This window comes from Nyctereutes procyonoides, unplaced genomic scaffold (assembly GCF_905146905.1).
Source record: "Nyctereutes procyonoides isolate TBG_1078 unplaced genomic scaffold, NYPRO_anot_genome, whole genome shotgun sequence".
Taxonomy (NCBI): Eukaryota; Metazoa; Chordata; class Mammalia; order Carnivora; family Canidae; genus Nyctereutes; species Nyctereutes procyonoides.
The window spans coordinates 8358768-8375474 of NW_026575044.1; the positions used below are offsets into that span (position 1 = coordinate 8358768).

The 16707-nt window shown below is 37.9% G+C and overlaps 1 protein-coding gene across 1 annotated transcript in view; it reads left to right on the forward strand.

Moving 5' to 3' along the window:
- Positions 1-16707, forward strand: part of CATSPERE (catsper channel auxiliary subunit epsilon) — a 177755-nt gene that overhangs the window by 89893 nt on the left and 71155 nt on the right. The window contains exon 8 of the mRNA XM_055324355.1: positions 444-936. Within this exon, the coding sequence (XP_055180330.1) occupies positions 444-936 (493 nt within the window). The remainder of the gene's footprint in view (positions 1-443; positions 937-16707) is intronic.

Sequence of the window (16707 nt, forward strand, 5' to 3'; positions counted from 1 at the left end):
ATAGCAAAATAACTGACACAGTAGTAAACAATATTCACATAGTAAAACAATATAAACACTATAGATTTAGCTAAATGCTGTGATACTGGGAGAAGAGATGTATTGGTAGTTATATTTTTATGAGAAATACATTTTCATCTGTCATATAAGAAGCCAATAGATAATATGTAAAAATTATATATTAAGAGAGAAGCATAAGAATTTGGAGACACAATGCAGATGAAAAAGGTGTAAGAGTCAAGATTGTTTTCCTTTGGGAACAAGAGTGAAGAATGAGGAGAAATGGGGCAGAGGTAGCGTTTTAGTGCTACTTAATTTAACCCAGATTCATGTTGATAAAAATAAAAAAAATTTTAAAGATAATAAATGTCAACAATGTACAAGATGGAGGAGAGAAGAGAGAGAGACCATTTTATTTTTATGTTTTCTGTTTTTTTTCTTAGGACCTGGCGTATTTTGGTACCAATGACGTCAGAAGATGTGCTAAAGGAGATTAAAGGAAATCAAGTGGCTTTTCAAGATTGCTTTATTGCAGATTTTCTTTTCCTGCAGACCTTTCCTTTGTTGACAATACCTGAGATTCCTGGATTTTTACCGATCTCTTCACCAGCTGGTAGTCAGTTAATGGCAACCTGGATTGCTTGTGTTCCTTCTTATATTGTTGTGGTAGCGGATATGGAAACCTTTCAAACAAATGATTCATTCCGTACTTGGACCAGAATCAGAGTACCTCCAAACATTTTGACTGAGGATGAAAGACACAGCATATCTGATGTGAACCTATCACGGGATGGAATATTTTTCCTAATAAATGGTGTTCTTTACATAAAGAGTTTTACTGAGTTCAAAAGACTGGGAATAAGTGAAAATCTCCCCAATAGTGGAATTATTGGCATTACATCAAGAAAATGGTGTTGGATCAACTATTTATTAAAGGTCAGTAAAATATTATGTATATTACACTTACACATTTAGATAGATTTACTGTATTATTTTTTAAAGATTTTATTCATGAGAGACATACAGAGAAAGGCAGAGACATAGGCAGAGGGAGAAGCAGGCTCCATGTAGGGAGCCCAACACGGGACTCAATCCCGGAACTCCAGGATCACAACCTGAGCCGAAGTCAGACGCTTAACTGCTGAGCCACCCAGGCGTCCCTACTGTGTTATGAAATTCAGTGATATATAAGATACTATACTATGCAGCTTTTGCAGAGTTATTTAATTTATGGTTATAAATAAGTCCATTTTCCTAACCTAACTTTTCAGAGGCCTCTTTATAGAGATACACTTCCAACAAAAGAGAATAAAACAAATCTTGTATATTATTATGAAGAATAAGTTAGCCATATTATCACAGTTTTGTTTTACCTTGACATGGGCAAAAGGTCCAAAAAATTATTTCCCCCAAAGACTGTGTACTTTCAAAAATGAATTAACTCCTCTTTTGACAATATAGTAAATAAGGTATCCTAAAGCTATTATGTTACAAAATACCTAAAATGCTGTGTAAAAATTTTAAAACTTTTTTTAAGAATATAGCTGGATTATATGGAAGTAGGGGAAATCCTGAGAGAAATGGGGTAGTCCTAGATCACTAATCCAGAGGCATAAGCCAATTCTAACATCTCACCTTCTGTAAGCACATATACTAATTTAGATATTTAGATCTCTGGTACTTGAACACGAGGCCTTGGGCCTGTGCAAGGTAGGACATCTGATAATCATTTTTTCATAAAACAAGAACCTTCAAAAATTTTCCAAAATAATGAAATCTATGTGAGCTTTAGCTCTTCAAAGGAGAGAAAAGTCTGTCTTTAAAATTTGTCATCAGGTGACCCAGCAATTGCGCTGCTGGGGATTTACCCCAAAGATACAGATGCAATGAAACACCGGGACACCTGCACCCCGATGTTTATAGCAGCAATGTCCACAATAGCCAAACTGTGGAAGGAGCTTCAGAATCCATCAAAAGATGAATGGATAAAGAAGATGTGGTCTATATATACATGGAATATTACTCAGCCATTAGAAACTACAAATACCCACCATTTGCTTCGACGTGGATGGACCTGGAGGGTATTATGCTGAGTGAAATAAGTCAATCAGAAAAGGACAAACATTATATGGTCTCATTCATTTGGGGAATATAAAAATTAGTGAAAGGGAATAAAGGGAAAGGAGAGAAAATGAGTGAAAATATCAGAGAGGGTGACAAAACATGAGAGACACCTAACTCTGGGAAATGAACAAGGGGTATTGGAAGGGGAGGTGGGCGGGGGATGGGGTGACTGGGTGATGGGCACTGAGGGGGGCACTTGGCGGGATGAGCACTGGGTGTTATGTTATATGTTGGCAAATTGAACTCCAATAAAGAAAATCTTTTTAAAAAATAAAATAAAATAACATTTGTCATCAGGAACTGACTCACATGGGCTTTGGGGCCCAGAGTCCCAGCACCTGCGTAGTTCAAAAAACATTAAGGCTAGCACCAAGCAGAAGTAAACACAACAATTTCTGGAGAAATTAAGCCTCAAGTCAGGCTTTGAAAATTTTCCACAGATAACATTCTGAAAAAAATTGACCTTACAGTAAAAAATGACAAAACACACAAAGAAACAAGATGCCATGGGAGTCAGGAGAAACAATAAAGAATAGAATCATTCCTGCAAGGACATCAGGTATTAAAGTTGACAAAATATAAAATATCTTTAATAGATTTAAATAAATGGAAGACATAAGGAGAAAGGAATCTACCAAATGGCAAGGCAATTAGTAAAAATAAAAGCAAGAAACTCATTACTCTAAGATTTAGGATAGTGATTATCCCGGAAAGGAAAAACATAGTGACTCTGAGAGCGCATGGGTGGCATTCAGGAGTTCTGATGATATTCCACTTCTAAATCTCTAAGGTCATTACACAGACCTCTGTTTTGTCACAAATCTTCCAGTTATATATTTTTCTATTCAATCCATTTTCTGTATGTGGATTGTATTTCAAAATTTTTAATATGTAAAAATAAATGCTAAAATATTAAATTTTATGTAATAAGCTTTGGTAAAACTAATGAAAACTGAAATGTAAAATTCAGTGGAGAAAATCCAAGATGTCTAATCAGAATTCCAAAATAAAGTTTAGAATGGGAGGGGCAAGATGGCAGAAGAGTAGGGGTCCTCAGCTCATCTGGTCCCACAAACTTACCTAGATAACTTTTAAAACATCCTGAACACCTATGAATTTGACCTGAGATGTAAAGAGAGAACAGCTGGAATGCTACAGAAAGAAATGTATTCACTACTAATAAGGTATGAAGGTGAAAACAATTAAAAAGAACTAAAGTGGGGGATCCCTGGGTGGCGCAGCGGTTTGGCGCCTGCCTTTGGCCCAGGGCGTGATCCTGGAGACCCGGGATCGAATCCCACATCGGGCTCCCAGTGCATGGAGCCTGCTTCTCCCTCTACCTGTGTCTCTGCCTCTCTCTTTCTCTCTCTGTGACTATCATAAATAAATAAAAATTTAAAAAAAAAAAAAAAAAGAACTAAAGTGGGGGAACCATGACTAGCAGGGCTAAAGCAGAGCAGCAAATGCCTCCAGGGCCCAAAAGCACAGCCCTGGAGAAGTGGGAATTTTAAAAATCCATGCCTGAGTTTTCCCTGATGGAAAAGGGCTTAGCAGGGAAATTGGGCAGAATCGCAGGAGGGGCCAAAGCATCAAGATTCCCGGAGTCACTATAAGAGGAGGGGTGCCTGGGGGATAGCTCACCGGTCCCCCTCGGTAAAGGGCTAGAGCGCCACAGCCCTCCAGGGCATTTGGGAGAAGCCCGCCAGTTACAGGGGCTGGCTCTGGAGCTGCTGTTACTTTAGAGCCTGGCAACAGATGGAGGTGGCTGTCCTCCATTCCCTTCGGGAGAGGCAGTCCCTGGGAGTGTGGGTCCAGCGGCACAGGGTTCTGGATCCTAGGGTGCCAGAGGACAAAGCTGGAGATCCTCCATTCCCCCTGGGACCAGAAGTGGGGAGGGTACAGGAAAGTGAGACCTTTCCTGCTGCTGGGTGCCCCGCAAATTGTGCAGATCAGTGGATCAGTGCACCAGGCCTGCCCCAGGAGCATGTAGCCCTGTGTAGACTGGGAGACTGGTTAGTTACTCCTGGAGATCTTGACTCCAGAGCTGGAAATCTGACCATGGCCTTTTTTTTTCTTTCCTCTTTGTTCCACATTGTACCTGGGAGAGGTGGGGCCTCTAGGGAACAAAGGTCTCACAGGATAAATAGCTCATACTGAGCCAAGCACTAGGCAAGGGGCTGGACAATTCTGCCCAGGCACAAACACCTAAGAATCAGTGCAGCAGACCCCTCCCCCAGAATAAATGCTGGAAGAAAAGGGAAATGGAAGTTTACTAAACAAGCAGCACTGGAAAGCTCCAGGACTGAGTGAAAATAGTATATAGAACTAGAGGGTTGGGCAGCCGGCATGGCTCAGCCATTTAGAGCTGCCTTCAGCCCAGGGCGTGATCCTGGAGACCAGGGATGGAGTCCCACGTTGGGCACCCTGCATGGAGCCTGCTTTTCCCTCTGCCTGTGTCTCTGCCTCTCTCTCTCTCTCTGTCTCTCATGAATAAATAAATAAAATCTTTAAAAAAAGAACTAGAGGGTCCTTTTTTTTTTCATTACAACTTGTTTTTATATCAGGCTAAAAATTTCCAATATTTTTTCTTTTCCCACCTTAACTACCAACTACTCATTTTTAAGTTTTTTTCCTTTTTGACTTTCATATTTCTACAATTACATGTCTTAGATATATTTTTCACTTCTGGATTCCCTTCAGTGTATTCAATTTAATTTTGGTAGATACATGAGATATGGGTATTTGCTTTTTGTTTTCTCTGTCTCATTTTGTTTTACAAGGTGGAAGTTAGTACCTTGTAACGCACTACCAAATTCACCCAGAAGCAAATGGAACACCATGTTAGTTCATTCTGAGAGTTCTCTCTTCCTTCCCATTCTGCCCCCCTCTTTTATCTTGTTTCTGTTTTTGTGGTCATGTTGGGTCTTTATATAAGTATTGCTGGCTTATATAAATTTGGGATTGAGCATCTTCTAACATACAGAACAAAATACACTCAGAACAAGAGGATCACCCTCTAGGACACCTCAAGGAGACTACATTCTCTCTCCACTACCACTTCCTCGCCACCGCCATCCCCTCCCCCCCTTTTCTCTTTTCTCTTTTATTTTTTTTATTTTGTTTTTGTTTTTTGTTTTTTTTATTTTTACTACTTTGTTTTAAAAGTTGTTTTTTCACTTGTTTTATTTTGTTCTGTTCTTGTTTTTCTTTTATTTTCTGGTCTCTGACCTCTTCACAATCATCTATGGTATATTTTACTTAGGTCATGGTTGATAGTTTTGATTCAGCCCACTCATACAGCCACTCTGCACGGTACAAAATGACTATAAGGAAGAATTCACCACAAAAGAAAGAACTAGAAGCAATACTCTCTGCCACAGAGTTACAGAATCTGGATTTAAATACGATGTCAGAAATTCAATTCAGAAGTACAGTTATAAAGTTACTGGTGGCTCTGGAAAAAAGCATAAAGGACTCTAGAGACTTTATTACTGCAGAATTGATATCTAAACAGGCTGAAATTAAAAATAGATTAACTGAGATGCAACCCAAACTGGATGCTCTAACTGCTAGGGTTAATGAAGTGGAAGAGTGACATAGAGGACAAGTTGATAGAAAGGAAGGAAGCTGAGGGAAAAAGAAAAACAACTAAGAGCCCATGAGGAAAGGCTTAGGGAAATAAATGATAGCTTGAGAAGGAAGAATATATGCCTAACTGGGATTCCAGAAGAGGCTGAGAGAGAGAGAGAGAACCACAAAGTATGTTTCAATAAATAATAGCTGAGAACTTCCCTAATCTGGGGAAGGAAACAGGAATTCAGATCCAAGAGATATAGAGGACCCCCCCCCAAAAAAAATCAGTAAAAACCATTCAACACCTGGACATTTAATAGTGAAATTTGCAAATTTCAAAGATAAAGAGAAAATTCTTAAAGCAGCTTGAGACAAGAGATTCTTAACTTATATGGGGAGAAATGTCAGATCAATAGCAGACCTCTCCACAGAGACCTAGCAGGCCAGAAAGGGATAGCATGATATATACAGGGTACAAAATGAGAAAAACATGCAGCCAAGAATACTTTATCCAGCAAGGCTGTCATTCAGAGTAGAAAGAATGATAAAGAGCTTCCACGATAGTCAGAAACTGAAAGAATATGTAACCACCAAACTGGCTCTGCAAGAAATATTAAGAGGGATCCTCTAAAAGAAATAGGGAGCTCAAAGAAACAATCCACAAAAACAGGGACTGAATAGGTAATACGATGACACTAAATTCATATCTTTCAATAATTACTCTGAACATGAATGGGCTAAATGATCTCATCAAAAGATATAGGGTATCAGACTGGATAAAAAAGCAAGAACCATCTACATGTTGTCTACAAGAGACTCATTTTAGACCTAAGGACACCTCCAGCCTGAAAATGAAGGGGTAGAGAACCATTTACCATTCAAATAGTACTCAAAAGAAAGCTGAGGTAGCAATTCTCATATCAGATAAATTAGAGCTTATACCAAAGACTGTAGTAAGAGATAAAGAGGTACACTATATCATACTTAAAGGGTCTATCCAACAAGAAGACCTAACAATCATGAATATTTATGCCCCTAATGTGGGAGCTGCTAAGTATATCAATCAATTAATAACCAAAGTAAAGAGATACTTATATAATAATATATTAATAGTAGGAGACTTCAAAATGGCACTTTCAGCAAATGACAGATTTTCTAAGCAGAACATCACTAAAGAAACAAGGGCCTTGAATGATGAACTGGACCAAATACATTTCACAGAAATATGCAGAACATTCCATCCAAATGCAACTGAATACACATCCTTCTCAAGTGCAAATTGGACTTTCCCCAGAATAGACCACATACTGGGTCACAAATCAGATCTCAACTGATACCAAAAGACTGGGATTGTCCCCTGCATATTTTCAGACCACAATGCTTTGAAACTAGAACTCAATCACAAGAAGAAATTTGGAAGAAACTCAAACACATGGAGGTTAAAGAGCATCTTACTAAAAGATGAATGGGTCAGCCAGGAAATTAGAGAAGAATTAAAAAGATTCATGGAAACTAATGAAAATGAAAATACAACTGCTCAAAATCTTTGGGATACAACAAAAGCAGTCCTAAGAGGGAAATATATCACAATACAAGCCTATATGCCAACAAATTAGGCAATCTAGAAATGCATGCATTTCTGGAAACCCACAAATTACCAAAACTGAAACAGGAAGAAACAGAAAACCTGAACAGGCTAATAACCAGTGAGGAAATTGAAGCAGTCAACAAAAACCTCCCAAGCCACAAAAGTCCAGAGACAGTTGGTTTCCCAGGGGAATTCTATAAAACATTTAAAGAAGAAATAATACCTATTCTACTAAAACTGTTTTGAAGGATAGAAAGGGAGGGAATACTTCCAAACTCGTTTTATGAGGCCAGCATTACCTTGATTCCAAAACCAGACAAAGACCCCACCAAAAAGGATAGTTGTAGGCCAATACCCCTAATGAACATGGATGCAAAAATTCTCACCAAGATACTAGCCAATAGAATCCCAACAATACATTAAGAGGATTATTCACCATGACCAAGTGGGATTTATCCCCAGGATGCAAGGGTGGTTCAACACTCATAAAATAATCAACGTGATAGGTCACATCAACAGGAGAAAAAACAAGAACCATATGATCCTCTCAATAGATGCAGAGAAAGCATTTGACAAAATACAGCATCCATTCCTGATTAAAACTTTTCAAAGTGTAGGAATAGAGGGAACATTCCTCAGTGTCTTAAAAGCCATTTATGAAAAGCCCATAGTGAATATCATTCTCAATGAGGAAACATTGAGATCCTCTCCTCTAAGATCAGGAACAAAACAGTGATGTCCATTCTCTCACACTATTATTCAACATAGTACTAGAAGTCCTAGCCTCAGCAATCAGACAACAAAAAGAAGAAAAAAAGGCATCCCAATTGGCAGAGAAGAAGTCCAACTCTCTCTCTTTGCAGATGAAATGATACTGTACATAGAAAACCCAAAAGACTCCACCCCAAGATTGCTAGAACTCATACAGCAATTCAGCAATGTGGCAGGATACAAAATCAATGCCCAGAAATCAGTGGCATTTCTATACACTAACAATGAGATGGAAAAAAGAGAAATTAAGGAGTCAATCCCATTTACAACTGCACCACCCAAAAGCATAAGATACCTAGGAATAAACCTAACCAAAGAGGTAAAGGATCTATACCCTCAAAACTACAGAACACTTCTGAAAGAAATTGAGGAAGACACAAAGAGATGGAAAAACATTCCATGCTCATGGATTGGAAGAATAAATATTGTCAAAGTGTCTATGCTACCATGGCAATGTACATGTTCCATGCAATCCTTATCAAAATACCATGGACTTTCTTCACAGAGTTGGAACAAATAATCTTAAGATTTGTATGGAATCAGAAAAGACCCCAAATAGCCAGAGGAATATTGAAAAAAAAAAAAAACAATGCCAGGGGCATCACAATGCCAGATTTCAAGCTGTATTACAAAGCTGTGATCATCAAGACAGGATGGTACTGGCACAAAAATAGACACATAGATCAATGGAACCAAATAGAGAACCCAGAAATGGGCCCTCAACTCTATGGTCAACTAATATTTGATGAAGCAGGAAAGAATATCCACTGGAAAAGGGACAGTGTCTTCAAAACGTGGTGTAAAATTGGACAGCCATGTGCAGAAGAATAAAACTAGACCATTCTCTTACACTATACACAAAGATCAACTCAAAATGGTTGAAAGATCTAAATGTGAGACAAGATTCCATCAAAATCCTAGAGGAGAACACAGGCAACACCCTTTTTGAACTTGGCCACAGTAATTTCTTGCAAGATGCATCTATGAAGGCAAGGGAAACAAAAGCAAAAATGAATTATTGGGACTTAATCAAGATAAAAAGCTTCTTTCTGCCTAGCAAAAGAAACAGCCAACAAAACGAAAAGACAACCTACAGAATGGGAGAAGATATTTGCCAATGACATATCAGATAAAGGACTAGTATCAAAGATTTATAAAGAACTTATCAAACTCAACACCCAAGAAACAAAAAATTACAATCATGAAATGAGCAGAAAACATGAACAAAAATTTCCCCAAAGAAGACACACATGGCCAACAAGCACATGAGGAAGTGCCCGCATCACTTGCCATCAGGGAAATACAAATCAAAACAACGAGATACCATCTCACACCAGTAAGAATGGCGAAAATTAACAAGACAGGAAATAACAAATGTTGGAGAGGATGTGGAGAAAGGGGAACCCTCTTGTACTGTCTGCGGGAATGCAAGCTGGTGCAGCCACTCTGGAAAACAGTGTGAAAGTTCCTCAAGAAGTTAAAAATAGAGCTACCCTATGACCCAGCAATTGCATTATTGGGTATTTACCCCAAAGATACAGATGTAGTGAAATGCTGGGATACCTGCACCCCAATGTTCATAGCAGCAATGTCCACAGTAGACAAACTGTGGAAGGAGCCTCGGTGTCCATCGAAAGATGAATGGATAAAGAAGATGTGGTATGTATGTATATGTATATATACACACACGCACAATGGAATATTACTCAGCCATTGGAAGAGACGAATACCCACCATTTGCTTCAATGTGGATGGAACTGGAGGCTATTATGCTGAGTGAAATAAGTCAGTTGGAGAAGGACAATCATCATATGGTTTCACTCATACATGGAATATAAGAAATAGTGAAAGGAATTAAAAGGATAATGAGTGGGAACTGAGTGGGAAAAATTAGAGTGGGAGACAAATCATGAGAGACTCTTAACTCTGGGAAACAAAAAAAGAGTTGCAGAAGGGGAGGTGGGTGGGGGGATGGGGTAACTGGGTGACAGGCACTGAGGAGGGCACTTGATGGGATGAGCACTGGGTGTTATACTACATGTTGGCAAATTGAATTTAAATTTTAAAAATGTAAAAAAACCGCATCTGCTTAATGGGGAAAAAAAGAAAGATTAGAGAGATGAGAAAGAACTGATAATTTTTCAGATTTAAAGATACCAATCCTCAGTCCAGAAGTACTAAGAAATGCCAATTGATATGATAAAAAATATGGCCCACTTAGCACAAAATAATCAAATTGCATGGTATCAAAGACTAATAAGATATTAAAAGTATCCATTCAGAGAAGACAAATTATAAGCAAGGCAATAAAATAATTAGGACCAGTGGAAGCCAGAAAAGAGTAAAACACTCAACTGAAATAAAATTATTGTCAACCTGAAATTATATACATTCAGTAAAACTATCCTTGAGAAGAAGAATGCTTAAAACTATTTTAGAGAATCAAAACCAGATATTTTAGAATATGAATAGAATAACTGCAATAAAAACTTATTAGACATGCTCAATAGCAAAATGGAAATGATATGATAGAGGAATCAGTCAGCAAAACTCAAGTGACATCAATAGAAACTTTCCAATCTAAACAGTAGAAAAAATTGTCAAACTCAACCAAGTCTGGATTACCTGGGGGTGCAGTTGATCAAGTCTCGAACTCTCGGTTTTGGCACAGGTCTAATCTCAGGGTCATGAAATCGAGCCTCATGTCAGGCTCCCTGTTCCGCACAGCATCTGCCTGAGACACTCTCTCCCTCTCCCTCTGCCCTGTGTGTGCTCTCTCTCTCTAAAATAAATAAATCTTTTTTAAAAATTGAACCAAGTCTTAGAGACCCGTGGTTTGATACCAAAAGGTCTAACATTCATATTATTGAAGTCTCAAGAAGGAGAGGAGAAAGAGTATCATGTAGAAAAAAAAAGAGTAGAATGACTAATGGTTAGAAGGTTCCTGTATTTGGCAAAAAATATAAATGTATGGGGTCATGAAACTCAGCAAACTCCAAACAAGGTAACTGCAAAGAAATTCACAATCAAACTACTAAAAACTAAAGGAAAAAAAAAACTGGAAAGCACCCATAGAAAAATGACATATCATATATAGGAAAACAATGATTCAAATGATGGCAGATTTCTCATTTGGAGCCATAGATGACAGAGGGCAATGAAACAATGTTAAATGCTGAAAGAAAAGAAATATCAACTTAGAGTTCTATTTCTAGACAAAAATATCTTTCAGGAATTAAGGAGAAAAAGACATTTTTAGATGAAAGAAAACTAAGAAAAAAAAAAGAAAACTAAGAGAATTGTTACCAACAGATCTGTTCTAAAAGAAATAGATGCCTAATGAAGCTCAGGCAGAAATGAAATGGAAAATTTAAAACATCAGAAATCAATAAAGAACAACAGAAATGGTAGATATATGAGTAAATATAGTAGATTATTTTTATCCCCTTAAGTTCCTTAAAATAGATATGACAAAAAATGTATAAAAGCAAAATTTATTTTATTTTTAATTTTTATTTATTTATGATAGTCACACAGAGAGAGAGAGAGAGAGGCAGAGACATAGGCAGAGGGAGAAGCAGGCTCCATGCACCGGGAGCCCGATGTGGGACCCAATCCCGGGTCTCCAGGATCACACCCTGGGCCAAAGGCAGGAGCCACCCGGGCTGCCCAAAATCAAAATTTAAAACATATTTTCTGGTGGAGCTTTTAATGTATCTTGATGTACAGGACAATTACAACATAATGGGGAAGGATAAAGGAACCTATGGAGTAGTGATGTGTCTTTATAGCACTTAGAATGTTAAAGTATTAATTCTAAGTAGGTGAAAAGTAAGGGCATAAATTGCAACCCCTAGAGCAACCACTAACAAAATTTAACTGATAGAATAAAAAACAACCCAATATATAAATTAAAATGGAATACTAAATTTTTTTTCAAATAATCCAAAAGAAAGCAGAAAGGGAAATAGTGGAATAAAAACAGAGGGTACAATTTAATAAAATAGAGATATATAGAAAAATATCAATAATTTCATTAAATTTAAATGGCCAGAGCACTAATTAAAAGGCATCAATTGTCAAATTGGATTTTTTTAAGTTTTTGAAGTTCCAGTTAGTTGGGGGCACCTGGGTGACTCAGGGAGTTGAGCTTCCAACTCTTGATCTTGGCTCAGGTCTTGATCTCAGAGTCCTGAGTTCCAGCCCCAGACTTTGGACAGATGTGGAGCCTACTTAAGTTCCAAGTAGTTAACATATAGTGTGATATTAGTTCCAGGTGTGCAGTATAGTGATTCAGCCCTTCCATACAACACCTTGTGCTCATCACAAGTGCATTTCTTAATCTTCATCACTTACTTCGCCCACTTCCCCTCTGGTAACCATCAGTTCTCTAAAATTTATTTTTTGTAAGTTTTTTTATTTATTTATGATAGTCACAGAGAGAGAGAGAGGCAGAGACATAGGCAGAGGGAGAAGCAGGCTCCATGCACCGGGAGCCCGATGTGGGATTCGACCCCGGGTCTCCAGGATCATGCCCTGGGCCAAAGGCAGACGCCAAACCGCTGCGCCACCCAGGGATCCCCCATCAGTTCTCTATAGGTAAGAATCCATTTCATGGTTTGCCTCTCTCTCTCTCTTTTCTTTCCCTTTGCTCACTTGTTTTGTTTCTTAAATTCCACACATGAATGAAATTATATGGTTCTTGTCTTCCTCTGACTAATTTCACTTAGCCTAATACTCTCTAGCTCCATCTACATTGTTGCAAATGGCAAGGTTTCATTCTTTTTTATGGCTGAGTAATGTTCCACTTCCAATGTGTGTGTGTGTGTGTGTGTGTGTGTGTGTGTGTCTCACAACTTTTTTATCCATTCATCAATCATAAAACTCAACACCCCAAAAATGCATAATCCAATTTTAAAATAGGAAGAAGACATAAATAAACATTTTTCCAAAGAACACATGCAGATGGCCAACAGACACAGGAAAAGATGCTAAATATCACTCATCACCAGGTAAATACAAATCAAAACTACAATTAGGTGGTATCTCACACCCATCAGAATGGGTAAAGTCAACAACAAGATACAACAGGTATTGGCAAGGATGTGGAGAAAAGGGAACCCTCTTGTACTGTTGGTGGGAATACAAACTGGTACAGCCAATCTGGAAAACAGTATGGAGGTTTCTCAAAAAGTTAAAAATCTAATAATCCAGCAATTACACTACTGTTTACCCATAGAATACAAGAACACTAACTCAAAGGGATATATGCACCCCAATGTTTATAGCAGAATTATCTACAATAGCCAAATTATGGAAACAAGCTCAAGTGTCCATCTACTGAAGAATGGATAAATTGGATTTTTTAAAAAAGATCAAACTGTATGCATTCTATGAGAAATCCACTTAAAATGATGCCGTTGAATTAAAAGTAAAATATTAGAAAAGGATATATCGAGAAAACACTAATTACAGGAAAGATAGAATGGCTTGTTAGTATCAAATAAACTAGGAAAACAATCAGGATAAAAAGGGGCATTATATAATGATAAAAGGATCAATTCATCAAGAAGACATAAAAATCCTAAATGTGACATACCTAACAACAAATCTTCAAAACACAAGAACCAAAATTAATTGAATGGAAAAAAGAAATAGATAAGTCTACAATTTTTTTGGAAGATGTCTGCGCTCCTTCTTCAGGAATAGATAAAACATACAAGTAAAGACAAAATCACAAGGATGTACAAAGAAACTACAGCAGGGATCAGAAAATTATTGCTCATCAGTCAAATCTACTTTGCCACCTTTTTTGTAAATGGTTTTGTAAATGGTATTGAAACACAGTCATTCTCATTTTTTTATGTATAATATCTGCCTGCTTTTGCACTACAACAGCACTGATGAAAATTTCCAACAGAGGTTATATGGCCCCAAACCTAAAGTATTTGCTGTATGGCCCTGTCCAGAAAAAGTTTGCTGACTCCTAAGTAATACTATCAACAAACTTGACCTAATAGTACATTTGTAAAACATACTCTACCTATCAACTGCAGAAAGTACATACTTTTCAAGTAGACATGGACTATTAGCTAAGATAGACGATATTTTGGAACCTAAAACAAACTTTAACATATTTAAAAGAATAGAAGTCAAAGTATGTTCTCTGATCTTAACAGAATTAAACTAGAAATCAATTTTTTTAAAAAAGATATGTACAAGCCCTCAGGTATTTGAAAATTCACAAATACACATCTAAATAACTCTGAACAAAGACAGTTTTAAGGGAATTAGAAATAATATTTAACTGAAAATCAAAATACAACATTTTAAAACTATATCAAAACTGATGGAATTGAAGTTGAAATGAACAAGCCTATAATTACAGTTGAAAATAGAATAGCAGAAAATAGGCAGGGGTATAGAAGAACTGAGCAGCTCACTGAATCTAATTAAAATGTATAGAACAGTCTACCCAACAGCAGCAGAATACATTTCTTGGCAAGTGTTCATGGAACATTTATCAAGATAGATCATATATAGAGTCATTGAGTAAACCTCAGCAAATTTGAAAGAATGTTCTCTAAACACAATGGAATTAAACTAGAAGTCAAAAACAGAACTCTATCTGGAAATACCCCAATCCTTGGAAATTAAACAATACACCTCTAAATAATTTGTGTTAAATAAGATATTTCAAGGGAAATTAGAAAGTCTTTTAACTGAATATAAATAAGAGTATAAGGTATCCAATTTTATGGGATGCTGCTAAAGCAATTCTTAGAGGGAAATTTATAGCATTAAATGATTATATGAGAAACTTCCACTTCTGGTCAAGATGAAGTTAAAAAACAGGGACTATATATTTACCTTCCTGAATAATATATATATAAAAAAACTGAACAGAATGTATGAAACAGTGCCTCTCAAGACATTGTATATCAAGATGAGCCCTGCAATTGTCCCAGATTAAAGTCCTAAGAAAGTTCCCAGATCATGGAACGAGGACACAGGAAAATCAGGCAGAGTCTAGCAGATTCCCTGAGTTCGGGAAGTGGAACTGAGAGGCGAGAACAAGGTGGCCAGAGTTTGCAAAGCAGAATATCAGAGATGAAAGAACTGCACATAGAATTCCAGATATGTGCAAAGGGTTCCCCTTGTGTATTCAGCAGAGTACTAATAAGTGTATGTATGTGAGGAAACTGTCCAATCTGGGGGAAACTGTCCAATATGGGAGATAGCTGAAGGGACTAGGCAATAGAATTTATAACTTACACAGGAATAGGAATGGTACCTCTTCTAACCAGCCAAATTGAAAATGCTCATAGTGATTCATGGGAGGTCGGGTAGAGTGCTCTAAAGGTCTGGCCTCAGTACTGAGGAATAAATTTCATCAAACCAAATGCTTCTCTGGTCCTATTGAACAAATCTTTTTTTTTTTAATTTTTATTTATTTATGATAGTCACACACACACAGAGAGAGAGAGAGGCAGAGAGAGAGAGAAGCAGGCTCCATGCACCGGGAGCCCGATGTGGGATTCGATCCTGGGTCTCCAGGATCGCGCCCTGGGCCAAAGGCAGGCGCCAAACCGAGGCGCCACCCAGGGATCCCAATATACTATTGAACAAATCTTAAAAACAAGACCCAAAGGGACCCAACTGTTTCCCAGTAACTTAATTAAATCTCAGAAAAAACTCGAGTATTTATTAAGAATATTCAGCACTCAACAAGGTAATAGTCACAATTTCTCTTATCCAATCAAAAGTACCAGGTACTGGGATCCCTGGGTGGCGCAGTGGTTTGGCACCTGCCTTTGGCCCGGGGCGCGATCCTGGAGACCCGGGATCGAATCCCACATCAGGCTCCCGGTGCATGGAGCCTGCTTCTCCCTCTGCCTGTGTCTCTGCCTCTCTCTCTCTTTCTCTGTGACTATCATAAGTAAATAAAAAAAAAAAAAAGTACCAGGTACTGGGAGAGTAAAGTGGGGAAGAAAAGAGAGGTAAACCAAGGAGCAGACTCCTAACTACAGGGAATACATTGATGGTCACCAGAGGGGAGTTGGGGGTGGGAGTGGGGGAAATAAATGATGAGGACTGAGAAGTGCACTTGTCATGATGAGCACCAGGTGATGCATGGAAGATATCGTACACCTGAAGCTAACTGGAATTTAAATTAAAACTTAAAAGATATCGTATCACACACACATACCACAGACATCACACATATACTTCACACATGCACACACACACACACAGAGGCCACAAAACACTACTGAGTGAAATAAAAGACTTAAATGGAGAGATCTGTTAATGGTGAGATGTCTATGCTTGAGAAATTCAGCACACATCAGTTAAAATCCCAATGGGCAGCCATTATACAAAAGAAATTGAGAAGCTGATTCTAAAAGTCATATGGAAATTCAAGATAGAACAGAAAAATTACAGATACCTAAAAATAAATGCCACTAAAAACGCCTGAGATCTTGTTTGAGATAAAAAATAATTATCAAAAACATTAATGAAGGGCAGCCCGGGTGGCTCAGCGGTTTAGCGTTTGCCTTCAGCCCTGGGCCTGATCCTGGAGACCCGGGATCGAGTCCCACATCAGGCTCCCTGCAGGGAGCTTGCTTCTCCCTCTGCCTGTGTCTCTG